The sequence below is a fragment of the Scylla paramamosain genome, chromosome 28 (genome assembly GCF_035594125.1).
Source record: "Scylla paramamosain isolate STU-SP2022 chromosome 28, ASM3559412v1, whole genome shotgun sequence".
In the NCBI taxonomy this organism is placed as follows: Eukaryota; Metazoa; Arthropoda; class Malacostraca; order Decapoda; family Portunidae; genus Scylla; species Scylla paramamosain.
The window spans coordinates 7,380,001-7,401,320 of record NC_087178.1 but is presented as its reverse complement, the minus strand read 5'-3'; the positions used below and the strand labels follow the sequence as shown (position 1 = coordinate 7,401,320).

The window sequence follows — 21,320 nt, the reverse complement described above, 5'->3', positions numbered from 1 at the left end:
CCACTGATGATAAATTCTAAGGGTTATTTGATGGTAGTAGTAGTACTAGTAGTAGTAGTAGTAGTAGTAGTAGTAGTAGTAGTAGTAGTAGTAATAGTAGTAGTAAACAAAATCCTTAATACCGTCTGCCTTATTTTCCTTTTTATTACTTTTAAAATGAATAATCTACCCTTGATTACGTATTCAGAAATCCCATTAAAATACAATATAAAGAAAACGTATATTATAATTATAGTATTAAAACACAATTTGCATATAACCACCACCACCACCACCACCACCACCACCTATTCCTTCCCTTACATTCATCCACCTTTAAAAAAATAAGACCAATGGACGAGAGAAGATTATAAACACACAATTATTTAAGACAAAACTCTAACGTTACAATCCTTCAGAGTGCCAGCGGCCATTATACTGAAAGATTACGTCAGAATTAAAAAAAAAAAAGAGCATCGAGTTTCCAGGAAGGCTTTTTGATGAATTAATGAACACTTGCAACGCTGTGCACTTCTGAAAATGAGTTTTGCAATCGCCCCACCAGATGGCTTGGTTAATAGATGTGTGTGTGTGTGTGTGTGTGTGTGGGGCAGGGCTGGGTGAGAAATGTTTGCCATGACTCATAAGAAATACGGCTATAAGGGAACATGAGAGTTTATAAGGTAAATATAGCTAAATATACATGTTTCAAGACTAAGGGAGATGAAAATAAATGGAAACAAGACTGAGGTTAATTCAATTCCTGTATATGACAGCTAAGCATCTTAACGTACACACAAACGCATCTTCACTCTCAACAAGTCACCAAGTCATCCCATAAACAACTGAGGATCAACACACACACACACACACACACACACACACACACACACACACACACACACACATGCACTCAACACTCTTCGTCACCAAGGTCTCTCTCTACCACTCACTCAAATACTCGCGCACTGATAGACAAATAATAGTGGAAGGGGTGTGTTATTTTCCTAGTTTTTTCCGCCTTTGTTTATATTCACGCGTCATATTTTTTATCAACAGCCAATTAATAGATTTTTTGTCCACTGCTCACTTCACTTGCCAGTGTTCTGAACGTTGTGTTGGGAAATGACTGATATGTATTTTTCGTTCGTAATGTTTTGCGTTTTCATTCTCTAAAAAAAAAAAATATATATTATAACGATGCATTTGGGAGTCACTGAAATGTCCGAGATTTTTTTTTTCATTATAATTCTTAATGCTCTGTAAACAAATAACAAGGATACATTTAAATGGCAGTTTTCTTTGCATTTAATTAATTATTCAACGAACATTTGAACATCATAACTAACACCCAACACACATAATTAATAATGTTTAAATATTCTCCATGCACATTTTCAGTTTAGTAAACTCTATACTCTTATGAAACGAATCTTGAAATTAAATCAACATGAATAATAAAAGCGCAATATTTAAAGAAATTTTTAAAACCAAACACAAAATGAATATCTAAAACTCAGAGCACGTTTTCTGTCAAGTAAATTCTAAATTGTTACGTAACGAACTATTAATCAAATATCAACATCAATAATAAAAAATAAATAAATAAATAAATATCTAAGCGCATTTTTATCAATCTGCAATGACCAATAAATGTTTTCGTTCTTTGTAGGAGTTTTGTTTATATTTTCTCCCACAGTAAAGTATTGGAAGAGTTTGCATACATAACCCTTCCATAAAGCGAAGTGGCTCAGGTAACATTTCACAGGGAGGGTGACTGGTTCAGGTCACCCGGCGATATGACACCCACTACACTGAGACGCCCCAGAAATGAAGCCCTCCACTCTCAATAGGCAGGAAGGAAGGAGTGGATGGAAACAAGAGGTAAATGTTCTGGCTTTATTGCTCTTAGGAACTGAGGCAAATGAGTAAAAAAGACCTGTATATCACATTTATTTCCTTTTTGTGAGGATAAGAGTGTCCTTCAAATTGCATCTTTCCCTTTGTAAAAAAAAGTAAATAAATAAATAAAAAATCATTATAAAACATCATATTTCACATTCTCTCCCTTTTTGTGAGTCAGATTCTTCTTCAAACTGCATCTTTCCCTTTGTAAAAAAATAAATAAATAAATAAAAATAAATAAATAAATAAATAAATAAAATGAATAAATAAATAAATAAAAAATAATACAAAACATGACATTTCAGTCTCTCTCTCTTTTTGTGAGTCAGATTCTCCTTCAAATTGCATCTTTCCCTTTGTAAAAAATAAATGGAAATAAAAACATCCCCACTTCACACTGCATCTTTCTTTTTACACATCAGGTCATCAATACTCTTGGATGAGCAAAGGAGCAGGTGTGTGTTTCCATCAATATCCTTATGCAGCACCACATTCTGCCCAGTGTCCTCTGATGGCTCGCTGGAGTCAGGAATCACCTCAATGTCTTTACAACTTTCCAGCATGTCAATCAGGAAGTCGAGATTTTCACTGACATACTTGAGAGTATCCTCCGATGTCACAGTGGAAGATAGGTGCAAAACTTTCTCAACCTTCGTCTTCACCTCCGCTTGAAGCCTTTCCAAACTGCATGCCTGGATGTGATCTAAAATCTCTGGAGTATCAGGGGACTCTCTATCTATTGCCTCCACCTCCACCTCTTTCTCCACTTGCAAGGTGGGGGAGTTCTGATCTGCTTCACTCATGACTACATCCGGAAATGCTTCCTGGTCTTGGTCACCCTCTGCCAACCCCTTACCATGAGTCTGGAAGTTCTGCCGGATGGATATGTTACGGATATTGGCGTACTTGAGGAGGTGGTGGCGGTGCTGTGGCATTTTTGTCTTCATGGTGGTGATTATGGATGACGCGGTCTGCCCCTCCAGGATTAACTGCCGGATGGTCTCTCGTTCCTCAGCGTTCATCCGTAAGTGCTGGCCATCATCTGCATGGCCGTAATGTGTCCTGCAGAAGTGGACTGTGGCGCCCCCCTCCATGCCAAAGGTCACCTCCATGAAGGATGTGCACACAGCGTTGATCTTGACACTCCCCTTTCGGACTCCCCGTGCCAGGGTTCCCCTCGAGTGGCACTTCACATAGCCACTGCGCCGACACCGCAGGAAGAACTTGACGTCACCGGACACCATTGTTTTGGCAGAGGTCTCGGCACAGTATGAGGAGCGGCATCTCTCCTCCGCCTCCTTCCGCCACTTCCAAAAATCTGTAAATGTGTGTCAGTTTGCTCAGTTTGCAAGTCCCTTTCTTTATGTTGTGTCTGTTTGCAAGTCCCTTTCTTTATGTTATGTCTGTTTCCATGTCCCTTTCTTTACACTGTGTCTGTTTGCAAGTCCCTTTCTTTACAGTGTGTCTGTTTGCAAGTCCCTTTCTTTATAGTGTGTCAGTTTGCAAGTCCCTTTCTTTATAGTGTGTCTGCTTGCAAGTCCCTTTCTTTATGTTGTGTCTGTTTGCAAGTCTGTTTCCTTATGCTGTGTCTGTTTGCAAGTCCCTTTCTTTATGGTGTGTCTGTTTGCAAGTCCCTTTCTTTATAGTGTGTCAGTTTGCAAGTCCTTTTCTTTATGTTATGTCTGTTTGCAAGTCTGTTTCCTTATGCTGTGTCTGTTTGCAAGTCCCTTTCTTTATGGTGTGTCAGTTTGCAAGTCCCTTTTCTTATACTGTGTCTGTTTGCAAGTCTCTTTCTTTATGCTGTGTCTGTTTGTCAGTCCCTTTCTTTATGCTATTTGTTGTTATTATTTTACTATGCTATCATTGTCACACACTAAAGTATCATAATTTTTTTTTCTATTTTCAGGTCCCTTTCATTGTACTATATAGTACTGTTATCTTACCATACTACTACTGTCACACACTAAAGCATTATATTTTTTTTCAATTGTTTTGTGTTATGCTCTAAAAGGATATATTATAGAAAAGAAAGTTAACTAAACAATGTGTTATCTAGGGTATATTTTCCCAGATTATATTATTCATCTGAATGTTATGACCAAAGAAGCATGGAAGGAATGGTAAATATACATACAATGCCTGTAATCCAAGTGTACCATTGGTGTGGATATAAAATTATATCAGTGACTGCATTTGTGTGAAAAAATGTATGCTTGTATATATGTAATTATATTTTTCTACATGTAATTATGATGGTAATACCTCTTGTATGTAATAGTATGGTGATAAAAACAGATACCACATATATAAAGAATTTGTGTCATTGTAAAGCTAAAGTTTTGTATTTCTGGAGATTTATAAAAATTATCATTCATATACACACATATAGTTTCCATGCTAAAAAAAATAATTGTGCCATTAAATCCCACACCAAAACAAACACATGTACTTTGAACACTAAACACACTAACCAATTCTTACCCTCTTTCTTCTGGAACGTTACTTTCTCACAATGAAACTTCATCTTGTGCTCCTGGATGAGGTGGGTGATGAGGCGGGCAATGCGGTTCCCCCGGTAGTCACACCCAACCTCCAGACACGGCATCTTGGCCCGGGTGTTGCCACTCATCTTGTGCTTGACTCTCAGGTGTGTGGCCAGGCTGCCTTTATTCTTGTACATCTTCTTGCACAAGTGACAGGACACCCCACTATCCTGCATCAGCTGTACTGGAGATGGTGCGTCGCTCGCTAGTGCAGTGCTGTGGTTGTTGTCCTCCCCACATGCGAACACTGCCTTGTCCATCTCAGCTATGTCCTCCAGTATCAAAGCAGACTTGCTCTTGGTATCAGGCTCTGGACGCATGTTGGCATTGAACGCCTGGTCACCACTGGTTGCCTGGGTGCTTGTCCTGCCCTCCATCGTCCCTCATCTGATCTTTGCACAACATGCCAGGAGGAAGTGTCAGGTGGGCAGGCTAAGTTATGTCTTAAACATATGTCATGTACTTCAAGCAGTTTATGGACATCAGCCAGACAACTGATTACCAGCGACTCCCTTTAGTACACAGGACAAAAGGATAACACGAATGTTTCTCTTTTTTTACCCCATTTAGAGGATGAAATTTGGATGATGTGTGTGTACGTGTGTGTGATGCTTTGTCTGGGCAAGTCCATGTGAGGAATGCAGGCTTGGTGTCAAGATAGACAGACATGACACAACAGTCCTTCATCTATTCTGTTACATCAAAAACCCTTCAGCGACAAACCATGAAGGTGACTATAGCAGAACATAAGCATGAAGCAAAATTGAAATGCTACAACACAAAGACAAAACAACGTAACCTTACAAGTGAAAATAGCATCAGTAGCAGCACTAGTTGTAACCTCACACTTACAAGCATTCTAAAAGCAACACAGAAAATATCACAGCATATACAAACCAAACACAGTCAGAAAATAGGCAGAAAATCATACCAGACACTCTTCCCTTCACTGCACTTCCTGTTACAACTGTTAATTTCCCTGATGGCAAAATTAGTGTCATCCCGTGAACTCAGGATATTATTAACGGGGTTGTGGGATCCATTGTGCTTACATTAAATAAGGTTAAGTGTGCCTAGGTGTTTAAATGTGCCAAGGTAAGATTAAGACATGGTAGCTTACTGTACACTGTTATTTTAGGTAAGGTTATATTTAGAACATAAGAACATAAGAAATAAGAGAAGCTGCAAGAAGTGACCAGGCTTACACGTGGCAGTCCCTGTATGAAATATACCTACCTATTTCCATCTATCATCCCCATCCATAAACCTGTCTAATCTTCTCTTAAAGCTCTCTAGTGTCCTAGCACTAACAACATGATTACTAAGTCCGTTCCACTCATCTACCACTCTATTTGAGAACCAATTTTTTTCTTATTTCCTTCCTAAACCTAAATTTTTCAAGCTTGAACCTGTTATTTCTTGTTCTACCCTGGTTGCTGATCCTAAGAATTTTGCTTACATTCCCCTTGTTATAACCCTTATGCCACTTAAAGACTTCTATCAGGTCCCCTCTTAACCTACGTATTTACAATTGGTTAGAGCATAGATAAATTAGATTAAGTTGTACAAACTGGGTTCCAATGATTAACTACAGAGCCTATGTCTTTTTACTATTTACTACACGTTTTGGACACTCATGAGGAATTGTGGTCCCAGGCTAACTGTGCTTGAGGTATGTGTTGCCAGTTATGCATTCCTGTTGCAGTGTTACCATGTTGGGTGAGTGAGGATACCGCCATGCTGAAAGGCCACCGAGTAATTCTGCCATACACAGTGTGGCAACATCCTTGCTCACCCAACATGGTAACACAGAAATGCATAACTGGCAACGCATACCAGCAGGCCACGGCTCCAGCCAGCACGGGATCCTAATCCTCCACAAATGACAAATTTTGGATATAGAAATAACAATACTGTTTTCTTATAAGGACTAGGGATAAATTTATAGTTTAAGCCAATGTCCCCAATCTCTACCCACGGCCCACGGCATTATTATTAATTTCCGACAAGTAGTGTAATCATTAGAAATGATGTGAATGGTGAGAAGAACAAAATGAGGTAGGTTATTACCATGTAGTGTGTAATGGCTTAAACTATAATAAAACCCTAACCTAACCTAACCTAACAACTGAAGTTCAGGCAACAATACACCATTTATGTTTACCTGTGGACTTAGAAAAAGTTGAGAGCGCTGTGCATTCCAAGGCCTATTGTGGCGTTATTATTAATTTCCGACAAGTAGTGTAATCATTAGAAATGATGTGAATAGTGAGAACAAAATGAGGTAGGTTATTACCACGTAGTGTGTAATGGCTTAAACTATAATAAAACCGGACTAGGTTACGTTTTATTACTTTTAATGGATTCAGTTCATTATTTTAACTGCTGATCCTTTCATTGTGTAAATTATGACTTGACAAATAAACACCATCTTAATTAATACACTAAGGTTACTTCCATAATCCTAAATATTCTCAATATCTAAGTAAGTCAATACCTGGCCAGTGTTAATTCCAGGATGTTCCAGTATTCCTGCTCCGCCATTCCAGGTCCTGATGCATGGTACTCGGATCTGTGACTGGAATGTTGAGCAGTAACAGTCTCTCTCACAACAATCACTGCCTTGATCTAAAGTCGTTCATCATCTTTTCCTCCTCTCCATCTCTTATCTTGTCCTCACTTCCTTGCCTTTCGTTTTCTTTAGTATTTTTTCCTCCTCCTCATCTCCACAAGGCAAGTAAACCACGTCCTTGTCGTCCTGTCACTTCCCTCTTGTTTGTGTTTTCTCAACGGGATCACAAGTTCATTCTTCACGTAGATTTTATTTCTCCACTTTTTTTTTTCTTTCTTCCGGTCCCCTGTTATTTAATATTTTTTTATTCACTGGTGATAAGTTCCTAATATTTTAATGTAATCTATTTCTTTTTCTCCCCCTCAATCAGTTCTATTTAGTCTCAATTTTGGATAAGAAAATAAATGTAGTTTCACAATTTTGGTTTGCTATCATGGAGTTAAATCTCTGTAATACGTTTGTACGAATGTATGCCTGGAGAGAGAGAGAGAGAGAGAGAGAGAGAGAGAGAGAGAGAGAGAGAGAGAGAGAGAGAGAGAGAGAGAGAGAGAGAGAGAGAGAGAGAGAGAGAGAGAGAGAGAGAGAGTTAATCATTATGTCGGTGTACCAACTCCTGAGATTCCCTTCCCACAGAACATGCTGCCAGTCTTTTCCCCTTTTTCCCTTTCCTTCCTCTCCAACTCTCCCTCCTCCACCCCCCCTGTCTAAAAGAAACATGAAGGCTTACATTCGATCAACAGAAGGCGACGTAAACCAACAGGAAACGCACCAAGCGTCAGGGAAGTTATTGATAGCAGAGACAAAAACAACACGTGTGGGGAGGATGAAGGAAAACATGGATGCTGAGAACTAGTGACGATACCAAGGAGTCTAAAGAAAGGTTCTCTAGACTATTTGGGAGAGTACTGAGCGACCGTGCGTGGAGGAGATGAAGAGTCTAACTAACCGAGAATGGAAAGGACTGGTGGCGGAAAGGAGGAGAACTGGAGGGGAGATGGAAGCGACGCGAAAAACTGGAAGAAACTTGATTTGAAAAGAAGTACTGCTTGGAGAGGTTTGATGCTGGCGGGAAGGGAAGAAAAGAGAGAAGAAATACGTAAGAATGTGTGTGTGTGTGTGTGTGTGTGTGTGTGTAGTGCCGGGACGTAACATTAAGCTAATATAAGTAATATTAGGTTAATATAAGTAGAATTAAGTTAGTATAAGAATTATTGGTAAAATTTAGTCGTTATTACATCATGCATACATCCCCGAGACATACAGACAGACAGACAACATGTTGGCGCCCGCGGGAAATGGATGACCGATTTTCTTTATGAATAAAAGACATTATTTTCATACAAGATATTAGCTTGTGGCTAGAATTTTTCACCTTGTTACTCTGAAGAACAAATACACCAGGTCATGATATGAGTAAAGTAATGTAAACGTTTATTATACTGTTGAAACAAATCATTTGCGAATTACCTTGAAGAAGAATCTGAAAACTACAGAGGTTCGTAGCGTGGGACGCCAGCCCGATTTCCCGCTTAGAGAGATCTTGGCTTACTTATAATAGAGTTACGTCGCTCTAAGTTTGAAGTAATTAATATTCATATTTGTAGATATATTTTCTTATCAATACATCACTCAGAGAGATCTTGGCTTGCTTACACTACAGGGAAACCAGTGGAAATAAAGGAAAAGTCTGTCTGTGCGTCCCACGTGTGTGTGTTTGGTTAGGTATACTTAGTGTGAGAACGGATTATTAAGGTTGTACAGTATTTCTCGTTATCATACGGGGACGAAACCACCTGGTTCGGTCCTTGGAATGCTGTTTAGGCTGTGTTATACCAGGGTTATAGGAAAATGTAATAAGGAGATTGTTTATTCTTATGTAAGCACCAGTGAATTATTTTTCAAGTCACGTGCGTTTATAATACCACCCTCGCCAGGTGAATGAGACTGTACACTCATGTAATATCCAAACACTAATGCCCATTATTGTTATTGGTGAATGTGTGAAGTATATCAAGTGATTAGTTCGGCCAGTATTTACACTATTGTAATGAAATCTTCAGCGCTACTAAAAGGATACTTTACGCTACCTGATGTAATATGAATGACGTGTGAATTAGTATTAACACTACCACAATGAAGGAAAAATAAAGACCATAAATCAGCGAGTGTGGATAGTTCCTCACCAACTAGTGAACAAGAAAATAAATAAATAAATAAATAAATAACCCCTGGCTTTCGAGTGGCACACGGGACGGGGGGCATTACATGTGTGTATGTGTGTGTGTGTGTGTGTGTGTGTGTGTGTGTGTGTGTTTTGTACGGGTACCATATTCTGAAACACTTCTGCGCCGCACCTCCACTACATTCAGAAGGTTCTACTTGAAGTTACACAGGTTTTTAAGGGTGTTTCTATGGTTCTGATGCAGATTAGCAAGATTTCTGCAGTAGTAACAGGAGAAGCACTCTTGAGACTAAGCATCTCAGTGGCCTTAGAAAATAGTCATGATGAGAGAGCTAAGCGTTTCTGAATACGTACCCAGCAACACTTCATACTTCATTTCTTCATCCCTATTCCCTGTTATAATACGAGCAAACAGTCCCAACTCATCACCACTTTGTTATCATTCCTCCCTGTGTTTTTACCGAGTCTGTGCAAAGCTGAAGAAATTTGTGGTTTCTGGCTAAACAAATACGAGAATAGTAGGTCTTGTCTTATGATTTAGCAAGCAGAGTAGACAGGAGTAGACAGGAAACGTACCCAAGACTTATCACACTCTCTTCTTCTTCTTCTTCTTCTTCTTCCTCCTGGGAGTATCAAGCGTATGCCTACAAGAACGGCCACGTGTAGGCCTGATGGTTTCTTACAGCTTCCCCTATTTATTTATATGCTTAAGTTCTTTTTTTCTCTTTTTCTTGTTCTTTCTTGCATTTATTCTTTGTTGTTGTTGTTGTTGTTGTTGTTGTTGTTGTTGTTGTTGTTGTTGTTGTTGTAGCTGTTGGTTTGTTGTTGTTGTTCATCTACTTCTACTTCTTCGTCTACTTCTTCCTCTTCCTCCTCCTTTTGCTCCTCGTCCTCCTCCTTTTCCTCCTCCTCCTCTCCTCCTCCTCCTCTTCCTCCTCCTTCATGTCCTCCACCGTGTCCACCTCCATATTCTCCTCCTCCTCCTCCTCCACCTCCTCCTCCTCCTCCTTCTTCTCCTGCTGCTGCTGCTGCGCCTTCTCTATTTCCTTGATCAACTTGAAACTCACCAATTGAGTCTTGTCTTTGACCTTCTCTTCCTTTACAAGATAAAACACAGTCAGTTGTTGAATTCTTTTATCTTCTTCCTACCTCAGCATTAATTTCTCGTTTCCTTTCTTATCTTACTTTCTTGATACATATTTCTTTTATCTGTTGAAATTCTAGCACTTGTTTTAGTTGTTTATTCAATTTACCTCTTTTGCGTAGTTTAATAGTTTTTTTTTGTCTTTTCTTCTTCTTTCATTGGTGTTCTCTTTTTCCTCCTCCTCCTCTTATTTCTTTTCCTCTTTCAACTCCTTTACTTCTTTTTCAATCTCGTTGTACCACTTCAGCTTGTATTAAAGACAGACAGACAGACAGACAGACAGATAGACAGACAGACAGATAGACACACACACACACACACACACACACACACACACACACACACACACACACACACACACACACACACACACACACACACAAAGTCATTAGAACCAAGGTTGGGAATGAGAAAAGCGAAGAGACAAACAGGAGGAGGAGAAAGAGAAGGAGGAGGAGGAAATGGGAAGAGAAAACCTAAAATAAGTTGAAGAAGGAAAGAAAACAAAAACAAAAACAAGGAAGAGAAGAAAAAAGATAAATGAGGGAGTGAGAAAAATGTGAAAATGTGATAAAAGAAATGAGACGGAAACAAAATCCATTACAGGAGAAACATTGAGAGTCGAGGCGAAGGGAGGAAGAGGGAGAGGTGCCGAGGAGAGGGAGGGGGGAGAGGGGGAGAGGCAGCACCCCACAGCAAGCCAGCCAATAAGACTTCATTAGATCCTCGCTGGGCTTGGGGCTAAATTTCCTTCGAGGTGGACCCAGTGGTGACCAAGTGGATGAAACAGCTCCACCTCTACTTTGTCTTACTCCACACTGATGTTCCACAGACTCCACCATACCATAAACATTGTCTACTTTCATCATCTTTACTTCTAATGTCAAACTTGCACAGTGGATGAAAGAACTCCACCTTTACTCTGTCTTACTCCACATGATGCTCCACAAGAGTTTACAATACGCCATGAAACGACAAGCATCATCCATATACTCGTACGTATTTCCATCTAACTGCCAAGCTCCACTGTTCCTCCAAAATTCTCTCCAAGCCACGAGTTATTCTTTCTAACCTTTTCCTCTCGTTCCTGCATCTTAAACCTCAACCTATCCATGCTAAACTCAAATTTCTACCTCACTTCAAACTTCACAGCTCCTGCAAAGTCCTCACCAACCAAATCACGTGTCTTTTTCCTCCGCCTCGATGCATTTCACCAGCACGCACTTTCCCTTCGTATTCCAGCAAGCAAGACTAACCCTGCTTCCTCTCTTCCTCCTCTCCCTCTCTCCCTCCCTCACTACCCAGTCGCCGCGTCTCTTACTGAGCAATTTTCCAAAGTTGAATTGCTAACCTGAGTCCCCGAGGCGTCTTCCCGGTACCGCTGGCAAAAGTCCCCGTCTGGCGTAATGTTCTGAGTTTACGGTGGTGGCAGCTTCCCCCTGGCGGCAAGGAAAGGAAGCGCGCTCGGGAGAATGCTGGTGGTGTTGGCAAGAATGGCTTAAAAACAAAAGAACATCCGTCATTGGTGCAATCATAGTGCGAGTAATTGCTTGACTACGATGCTCCTATTTGTAAATGCGTTGTAATTATCTGTTTGTGATGTTGATGAAGCATACGGCGTGAAAATACTAATGCTCTCACGGCGGGAGTCTGTCATTTATTAGCGATTACTGCACTGAAATCAAGTCAACAATTATGCCCTGGGCGCTCTGTCGTTGCAAAATTCAATACAGGGACGGAAAGCGAGGGAAAATAGTGGAGAATACAGAAAAAAAAAAAGGAGCATGACACGTAAAATTATCACTTAAATGCGAAAGAAATAATGGAGAAGAAAAAAAAAAAAAAAAACGCAGGAGACGTATAAACAAAGCAAAACAAGTGGTAATTGGTATATCTGAAAAACAATTAGCATACCTGTACAGGACGACGAGAGGCGAGGTGAAGTGAAAGCATGCGCAGCCAGTCTGAAAGTGAGAAATAAAAATAAAAAAAAAAGATAAGACAATAAACAATAAGAGCGAAATAAATAACAAAGGAAAGAAGGAATATATGACCAAGTTTGAAATATTGAAGGTGTTTGTGACTGTGCAGAAAGAGAGAGAGAGAGAGAGAGAGAGAGAGAGAGAGAGAGAGAGAGAGAGAGAGAGAGAGAGAGAGAGAGAGAGAGAGAGAGAGAGAGAGAGTGGGGAGGGGGGCATGGAATCAAAAATTTAACACGGCGGGAAAGGAAAAGGGGGAGGAGGGATGGGATTTGTACCGTGTATTGTTTTGTTTGCACACTAAAATCTTGCTGATGAGGACTCCAGTGCAGGTGAATTTCATAATTGCCTACTGCAAGCTTTTCACGAGGCACGTTATAAAATTACTGCTCCAAGGCTACGGTACCTCTCTCTCTCTCTCTCTCTCTCTCTCTCTCTCTCTCTCTCTCTCTCTCTCTCTCTCTCTCTCTCTTGCTCCCAACTGTTACCTCCAACAATAAGCTCCAATGAGACACGTACACATATCAAGGTCACGTATTTACCTGTATCTACATGTATCTACCTGTGTCTAGTATTATCTGCCCGTCTGTACCAGTGTGACTCCCTCTTGGTGAAATATAAAGACGTCACTCAGGTAAAGGAAAGTGTTCTCAAGCGTGTCTGAACAGTATGCTCTACAAGTCGCTGGGGATCAAGTGTTGTCATACGTTTCGGCTCTCTGTCTCAGCTGCTAATGTGGTCTACAGGGTATTTGGGTACAAAGGTGTTTTTTCGTTATTTTAGTGTTGTTTTAATGAGTATCCTTTGTTTTTAATGGGGAATATATCATGAGAACTCTAGTAATCATCTCCTTGATCTTTAAATAGTCCTGACGAAAGAGCTAAGAAGGTATTTCGGTTTTCAAGGATGTTTTTCGTGATTCTGGTAGTAGTTTGATAAATATCCAGTAATTTTAAAGGGAAAAATGGCATAAAAATCGAAGTAATAAAACTCTGTAGCCTTTGAAAATAGTCCTGATGAAAATGACTGTTAAAAATATGAAAAAAAAAAAAAAAAAAAAAAACAGGATAGGAATTAGTTACATGTTAAGTTAGATCCTGATAAGAGAACAAAATATTTAAGAACGCAGGGCAAAGGAAGACAGGGCAGCAATTTGTCACGTGTCGGTCTCCATAGAGTTAGGGGAAATAAGGTTACATGGATGATAAACAACGTACAGTTTTTCTTTCCCTTTTTTTTTAGGCTAAACTTTGTTACTTTTCTTCACTTTATGGCCACACGGTCAGGGGAAGTTTGGAAAATACCTGACGTGGAAGGATATATGATTATTTTTCTTTTTCTCTGCATTTTTACTTGCCTCACTCTTTTCCTCCTTCCCCCTTGTTTCGAATAGACGAGTTTTCGATACGTCTGTAGTCTCCGTCCGTACGTGGTCCCTGCGCTGCGCTTTTTGCCTTTCATTTTTTGTCCCGGTCATAAATTCTCAGTGAGCGGCGGCGTGTATGCGTTTTTCCCTTCCGTGGCTGTTAAATGTTGAGAGATTCTTTTTTTTACTCAACTCTCATTCCTCTGTAGGAGACGGCAAGGATACGGGCAGGGATGTTTGTGAAGGATACTCGTACCGTACTGTTTATTTATATCCTGCAACTGAATTCTAAGCTGCATCAGTAAGTTTATTAATTGGGAAGACCTGGAGACACTCGTCCTGGAAACAGAGAAAAACAAGTGAACTGGGATGTAAGAAACAGAAGGTGAAAGGAGTATGGGTGGGAAGGGCAAGGTGACTCTCCTCTCCATCTCTCCCTCAGCTTCCCTCTTCATAAAGTCTCCCAGGAAACTGCAGTGACCTCCATCTTCTTTATGTCAATTAAGAGTGACGTGAGCAGCCTCGCGGGAGTCAACAGGAAGCCACCGGAGGTGAGGGCGGAAATTAAATGGATTAGACAAACGTGAACAACAGCAATAATTACCAGCGATAAGTGAAGCGATAGACAGATAAGAAGACAGTAACGCCTGCTATTAACCATTAGATTCCATTATATGACAGATAACACAGTCTAGTCATCACCGTAACCCCCTTTTGTCTCTTTCCCCAAAACACTATTTCAGACTTCACTTTTCCTTTTCCAAATATTTTCAAGGATGATAAAACGAAAACCAGGAAGCACCTAAACTTTCCCTAACCATAAATCTCAACAGAAAACGGAGCGAGGACACCAAACTGGAAGCAGACGCCACGCGGACGCTGGAGAAAACAGGAAACTTGCGCTTGGATTCTACAAACAAGGCATTGGATCGCTTATTTACGCCCTTCCTTGTTTTAGTTTCCTCGTTACGCTTAAGCACTCGTTTATCACCACACATACGTCTTGCCTGGTGATCGCGCGGGCCATCAAGGGGACACGAATACGGACATTAGTGAGGATACTTAAAGAAGAGAACGTCATGTGAGCGACCCCACGCCACATAATGCAAAAATGCCTAAAACTTTCACTCATCCGTCTAGACCATCCATTACCGGCGGGTGGCGATCAATTATTACTGCCGCTCTCCTCGCTTCCACTCCTGCACTCAAAAACACTGGATTACACTCCGATTCCTCCCGCCAGTGATGAGTCTGGCGATCATTATGCAGCGTGTGAGTACTGCACGCTTGCTGCACGCGTTTGTCCATTGGGTTAACTTCTTATGTTGGCTCCCCACCTGTTCCCCGTCACGATTACTTTGCTTGTCTTTCACCGCCAGCTGTCTGAAGGAAGGAAACACATAAGAGGATAAAGAGACTGAAACATGCCTCCACTTCCATCTTCGTCAGGAAAGTCACTGATGGAAATGAGGAGTAACGGCATAAACTTAATGAAACTTGATACGGTAAACAAGATAATGGACAATACAGGGAGAATATGAGGACTTTTTATTCTATTTAAACATCTGGTATTACAAGGTTTAAAATTTTGCGTTGTTTAGAAAAACCTACGTACAGTAATTGATAATTGGCACGAAAAAAAATAAAGTGCACTACACAAAACACATTACGAAGATACGAAAAAAAACAAACAAAAACAGGACAACACAAATGACACATGACATGACAACGGTATGAATGTCTGTATGAGAAACGCCCTATAAAACTCCGTAACCACAAAAATAATAATAAAAAAAATAAAAAAACACTAAAAACTGTAACCACAACAGGACCCCAGGCGGATTGACCACTGACAAGCCACACTCGCACTCCCGTATAACTCGCGCTGCAGGAAACCTCTGAGACCAGCAGTGGTGTTTAGTTAATTCATTTGACAGGTGGCAAGGCGAGGCGAGGCGCGGCCCATAGGCAATCAGAGAGCAGAGGGCCAGCCGGGACGGGCAGAATACAGATGAGGTGAGTTAGCAGTTCATGTGTTGCTCGCGTGAAAAATGAAACGAAACTAAAGAGAAAAGGGATCATGATGGCGGTGGGCTTGGCTTCCTGGTACCAGACAGACAGAAAGACAGATGCACACACAGACATCCTCCTCTCCAAACACACACACGCAGCCAGACAAACAAACAAACAAACAAACAAACAAACAAACACACACACACACACACACACACACACACACACACACACACACACACACACACACACACACACACACACACACACACAGCCAGACAAACAAACACAAACACACACACACACACACACACACACACACACACACACACACACACACACAGCCAAACAAACTGACAGATACAGACAGCCGAACAGACACATACAAACAACAACAGACAGACAGCCAAAACAAAAACACACACACACACACACACACACACACACACACACACACAGGCAGCCAAGTTATTACCTATTCATTGATATAGTACACACATATATATATTTGTATCCATATTACATGAGCGCATCCTCCCACACGTAAAAGTTGACTCATTTTTAACATTTTTTTTATTATTTATCTATTTTATTTTGCAGAGGAGCGTGAAATGTTTCCAGGGCAGGATCGTTTTCCCTTATTGCTTTAATTCCCCGCGTCATGGAAGTAAAATCATTCCTTCCATTACCCACCAAACAAAACAAAAAATAAATAAATAAAATAAATAAATAAATAAAATAAAATAAAATAAATTAGAATAAATAAATGGATAAATAGAAAAAAAATAAAAGATAAAATAAAACCTGGAAACAACACCAAGCGCGCCACACATCCGCAACACAACACAAAAGGAAACCCAAAACTAAAAGCAGAGCAACACAAAGCAACAAAAAGCAACACAGAACAACACAAAGCAACACCGGAATAAAGCCGGGCAGGGAGACAAAGAAGCAAGAACAACACCGGCAACAGAAACACATAACAAAGGTGAACAACGCATCCGCAATACAAGAACACAGCACACCACCAATGGAGGACAACCGAAGCGATCCATAAATCAAAAAGTGTGTATCCAAGGCGCTCCACCTATCACCTGTCGCCACGTCACGACTCAGGAAGACGCTGATTGGCTACCCATCATTGCTCTCCGACATGGCAAACAGGGTAGATAAACAAACACACACACACACACACACACACACACACACACACACACACACACACACACACTTAAGAGGAATGAAAGAAAAGAGCCTTAGATAAATAAAACGATCTCAAACAGCCACAAAAATATTTCTTTGGAAATTACTTCTCATCATCTGACGTAAAAAAATGAATAATTAAATAAAGAAAATAAAAATATTCCCATAATTTCTCTTTTGCCTCGAATCAGACACCACAGTTTACAAAGGATACGAACCAAAGGCATACACAGACATCAATTAACATCAGAATCCATCCATCCATCCTTTCAATGAAGCGCTGATGGTTAATTTAACAACAACAGTAACTCAAAACCCTGGCTAGTAATGGTTATAGGAAGCAACGAAAGCAACAGAGTAAAGGTACGTGTATTCAAGCTTTGTAGGTATGAAACCAACCCACCCACGCACAGTTACCTCGATAATGACACGTGCAAGAGTGGCCTGGATTAAAAAAAAACAAAAACGCACTGCTCTCTTACCACTATCTTTAAAGGCCACAAAGATGATTTGCCGCGTTCTCAGTAGTGTTTCTCCCATTCATAACATATATATCTTGTTCACCTGTCACTAGAGCCGTAAAAACACCTTTAAAAACACGTGTCGCTTCAACTAGAACATTTTGTAAGTAGCGTCGGTGCAACGCAGAGGTGTTTCAGAGCATGGTCCTCAGAGAGCGCCGCCATGTAACACGTAAATACACCAATACCCCAACACACGCTTATCTCGAGGAGGACACATGCAACAGAGCGCCATAACACACCACCTTAATCCCCACCCGCGGTACTCCTGCACTTGGAATAGATGCAGCAACCCACAAAGCCTCCAAGCAGGATCTCACCAACCTCCATAAAGTTGTAGGCGTTCCTCACAATAGGATTTAACAACGATTGAGTTTCACGCACCACCAGCACCAGCACCAGCACCACCACCACCACCACCACCACCACCACCACCGATACACATCCATCATTCTCCCCCAAGCAGCCACACTCTCACGAATCAGTTGAGCCAAGCAAGGGTCCCTAAGGCCGTGACGGGAACTTAAGGGCGTGGTGAGTGTAGTTTCCTCCTTGTCTTGTGTGAGTACCTGAGGTGATAATTGACTAACGTAGTGAAATTGAGGGTATTGTTGAGTTTTGTTGACTTCTGTTGACTTTTTGTTATTGTAAGTGAAGTGATGATACTACTACTGGTACTACTGCTGCTACTGCTACTGCTACTTCTGCTATTTTTTTTATATAGTCACAAGATAAAGCGTACATCTCTCTCTCTCTCTCTCTCTCTCTCTCTCTCTCTCTCTCTCTCTCTCTCTCTCTCTCTCTCTCTCTCTCTCTCTCTCTCTCTCTCTCTCTCGGGTGATGAACGGGGCGCCACACACCACATTGCACACCCAACATTGCAGCTCTCGAGGCTTTAATTGGAAGAAATAACGTAAAAATGCATTTATTCTCGTTATCCACAAGCCGCGAGCCGCGTTACCAGAAGCAGCACTGGTTCCTCGTGTGGCGTGAGAGTGGGCTGTTAATGGTTCGGTTCAACTGGCCACTGGAGCCGCGAACTGAACCGAAGTGGATCCGCGGGGCACACGAGCGAACTGGTAAAAGCAGGCGGCAGGAAAGAAAAAAAAAAAAAATGAAGCAAAACTATTCCGAAAAAAAAGAAAAAAAAAGAAAAAAAAAAGGAGTTTGGTCAATGTACGCACATGTGAATCGTTTATACATAGACACGTTGATACTTTTTTTTCCCCCTCCAGGATTGTGTTTGAGTTTGAAGTTGATGTATAAATGAAACATAGATATACCTACCCTTTCACCTTCCCTCCCCAACACACAATGACCTACCTCTCCCGCTTTCTCAGCCCCCAACAAACACAGACACAGACCCATCCCTCCACCTTCCAGGCCCCCTCCACCTTCTAAGCCCCCGCCACCTTCCCTGCTCCCACCATCTTTCCTGCCCCGAACACTCGCTGCTATTATTCTTTATTCGGAAACAACTTTTATGACAGTGGGTAGGACGCAAGTTGGGAAAGGCGTCCCTCTTTCCACCTCCCTGAACGCCCCTGGAAACTTGGTTCAATAAATCGCTCCTTACGGATGTGAGGGAGTCCTGAGGGAGAGAGGCAGGAGGTGCTATAGACCTAGAGAGGGGGAGATAAAGAAGGAGAGATAGAGACAGATATTAAGGAGGTACGGAGAGATATTAAGAGTTGGGAACACTCGAGGGAGGAGTATGTTACAGGAAAAGAGATATTTGTCACTTTTCCTCCCCTTTTCTTGCCTTTCTCCTTTTTCTTTTTTCCATTTACTCCCCTTTCCCTTCTTTCCTCTTTCTATCCCTTTTCCTCCCTTTTCTTTCGTTTTCCTCTTTTTCCTTCCCTTTTCCTCCCTTCTCTCCATTTTCTTTCTTTTTTCCCCCTTCCCTCGGTTTCGCTCTCTTTTTTCATATTTTTTTCTCTTTTCCTCCAGATTTTCTCTTTCCATTCCCTTTCTCCCTTTCATTGACATTTCCCCAGGTTCTGTCCTCCTCTCAGAAGTTCTCGTATGTATTTTCTCCCTTTTTTCCCTTTTACCCCTTCATTTTAAACCCTTTGGGACTTTGGGTGAGATTTGTGGTTGTATGTTGTACCATTGTGTATAACTTTGGAGGTTCACTTGGTCTCTCTCTCTCTCTCTCTCTCTCTCTCTCTCTCTCTCTCTCTCTCTCTCTCTCTCTCTCTCTCTCTCTGTGGGTGTGTGTGTGTGTGTGTGTGTGTGTGTGTGTGTGTTGTAATTACATTAGGCCGCGTCAAAACTGCTAATGAGCTGAACAATAATAATAATAATAATAATAATAATAATAATAATAATAATAATAATAATAATAATAATAACAATAATAATAATAACAATAATAATAGCAAAAAAACAACAACAACAATAAACGTAATAAAAACATACATTAATCACTCACACACACACACACACACACACACACACACACACACACACACACACACACACACACACACACACCTTTCCCCCAGACCCCCAGCACTAACCCAAACCCAGACATACCCCACCCTCACTCCCCTTCACACACACAAGCGTCTACTAATCGCCTGCATCAAATTAATAACTCTACTTTCATGGGTCGTGCAGCAAGGCGGGTGACGCTCACCTGGCGGCGGCAATACACCTCAATCACGTGCTTAATTAGAGCGGCAGGTGAGATCGTCCCGTAAAGGTGAAGATACGTGCCGCAGAAGTGAGAGAGAGAGAGAGAGAGAGAGAGAGGAAGCGGGCTAGAGAGAGAAAGGGAGAGGAAAAGCGAGCGTACAAGCGGAGCAGAAGGAGGAAGAGAGAGAGGACACAGACACCTTTATTTTACTGAAAAGAGCAAAGTTCCCAGAGCAATGTTACCAAGTCAGGCTCTGGACTCACTGAAGAGGCCGTGATGAGGCTGGTGGTGGTGGTGGTGGTGGTGGTGGTGGTGGGTATAGTGATATTGGAAAGTTAACATTAGTAGTTGTTATGATTGTGGTAGTAGTGGTGATGATGATGGTGGTGGTGGTGATGGTGATGGTGGTGGTGGTGGTGATGGTGGTGGGGGTGGTGGTGATGGTGGTGGTGGTGGTGATGGTGGTGGTGGTGGTGATGGTGGTGGTAAGACAGATACAATAAGGGAAGCTATAAGAAGCCAATAGGCCTGCACTTGACAGTCCCCTTATGAAACAGACCAACCTACATATCTGTCCGTTATTATTATTATTATTATTATTATTATTATTATTATTATTATTATTATTATTATTATTATCCTTATACAGCATTATACATCATTATACATCATTATACATCGGTGAGCGTAGTATTGGTTAAAGTCGTTGTAATCACAATAAAAACTAAAGAAAAGGAAAGACATCTCCATAATACGACACTCTACGGGGACAGTGAAACGCGGTAACCTGGGACCGTAGACTTAACACAATTTGAGACCCATTCACCATAGACCTAATCATTACGAACAGCGTCAACGTCTCTCAATATTTCTTGCGCCTCTTCTCTCCCGTCATCTTTACTGCCGCACCTTTAGTCCTCTCTCTTCATTGTCCTTCACTCGCTCATCTCTATTTCCTTCCCTGCGTTATACTCTTCCTTCTTCCATGAATTCTGCAAGGAAAGAACGGAGAATCCAAGGAAAAGCAAAATGAAAGGAGGATCAAGGCAGACTGAGAAGGAAGAGGAGGAAATTATATAAACCTGGAGGAGGAAAGATTACGAGGGGAAAAAAAGAAGAATGAGGAACAACAGCACAGAGATGAAATACACAAAGGAACACAAAGAAAGGACAAACACCAGCAGACTGAAAAGATATACACAAATGAACACAGTGGAAAAAACAGACACCAGGATACCTTTCTGCCTTTAAGATGTTGTTAGAGGTGAAATA

The 21,320-nt window shown here is 41.1% G+C and overlaps 1 protein-coding gene across 4 annotated transcripts in view; it reads right to left on the bottom strand.

Moving 5' to 3' along the window:
* Window positions 1-1,864: 1,864 nt before the first annotated feature.
* The window catches only part of LOC135114833 (uncharacterized), a 154,460-nt gene continuing 135,004 nt past the window's right edge, over window positions 1,865-21,320 (bottom strand). The window contains exons 3-5 of one of the 4 annotated variants that reach the window (XM_064030958.1): window positions 12,240-12,289; window positions 4,366-4,819; window positions 1,865-3,202 (exon numbers count right to left, since the gene is read on the bottom strand). In XM_064030958.1, the coding sequence (XP_063887028.1) occupies window positions 2,277-3,202; window positions 4,366-4,804 (1,365 nt within the window). In that variant the 5' untranslated portion in view covers window positions 4,805-4,819; window positions 12,240-12,289 and the 3' untranslated portion in view covers window positions 1,865-2,276. Of the gene's footprint in view, window positions 3,203-4,365; window positions 4,820-6,924; window positions 7,248-12,239; window positions 12,290-21,320 lie in introns of those variants that run through there. The other 3 variants (XM_064030957.1, XM_064030956.1, XM_064030955.1) reach the window with 3 other exon arrangements.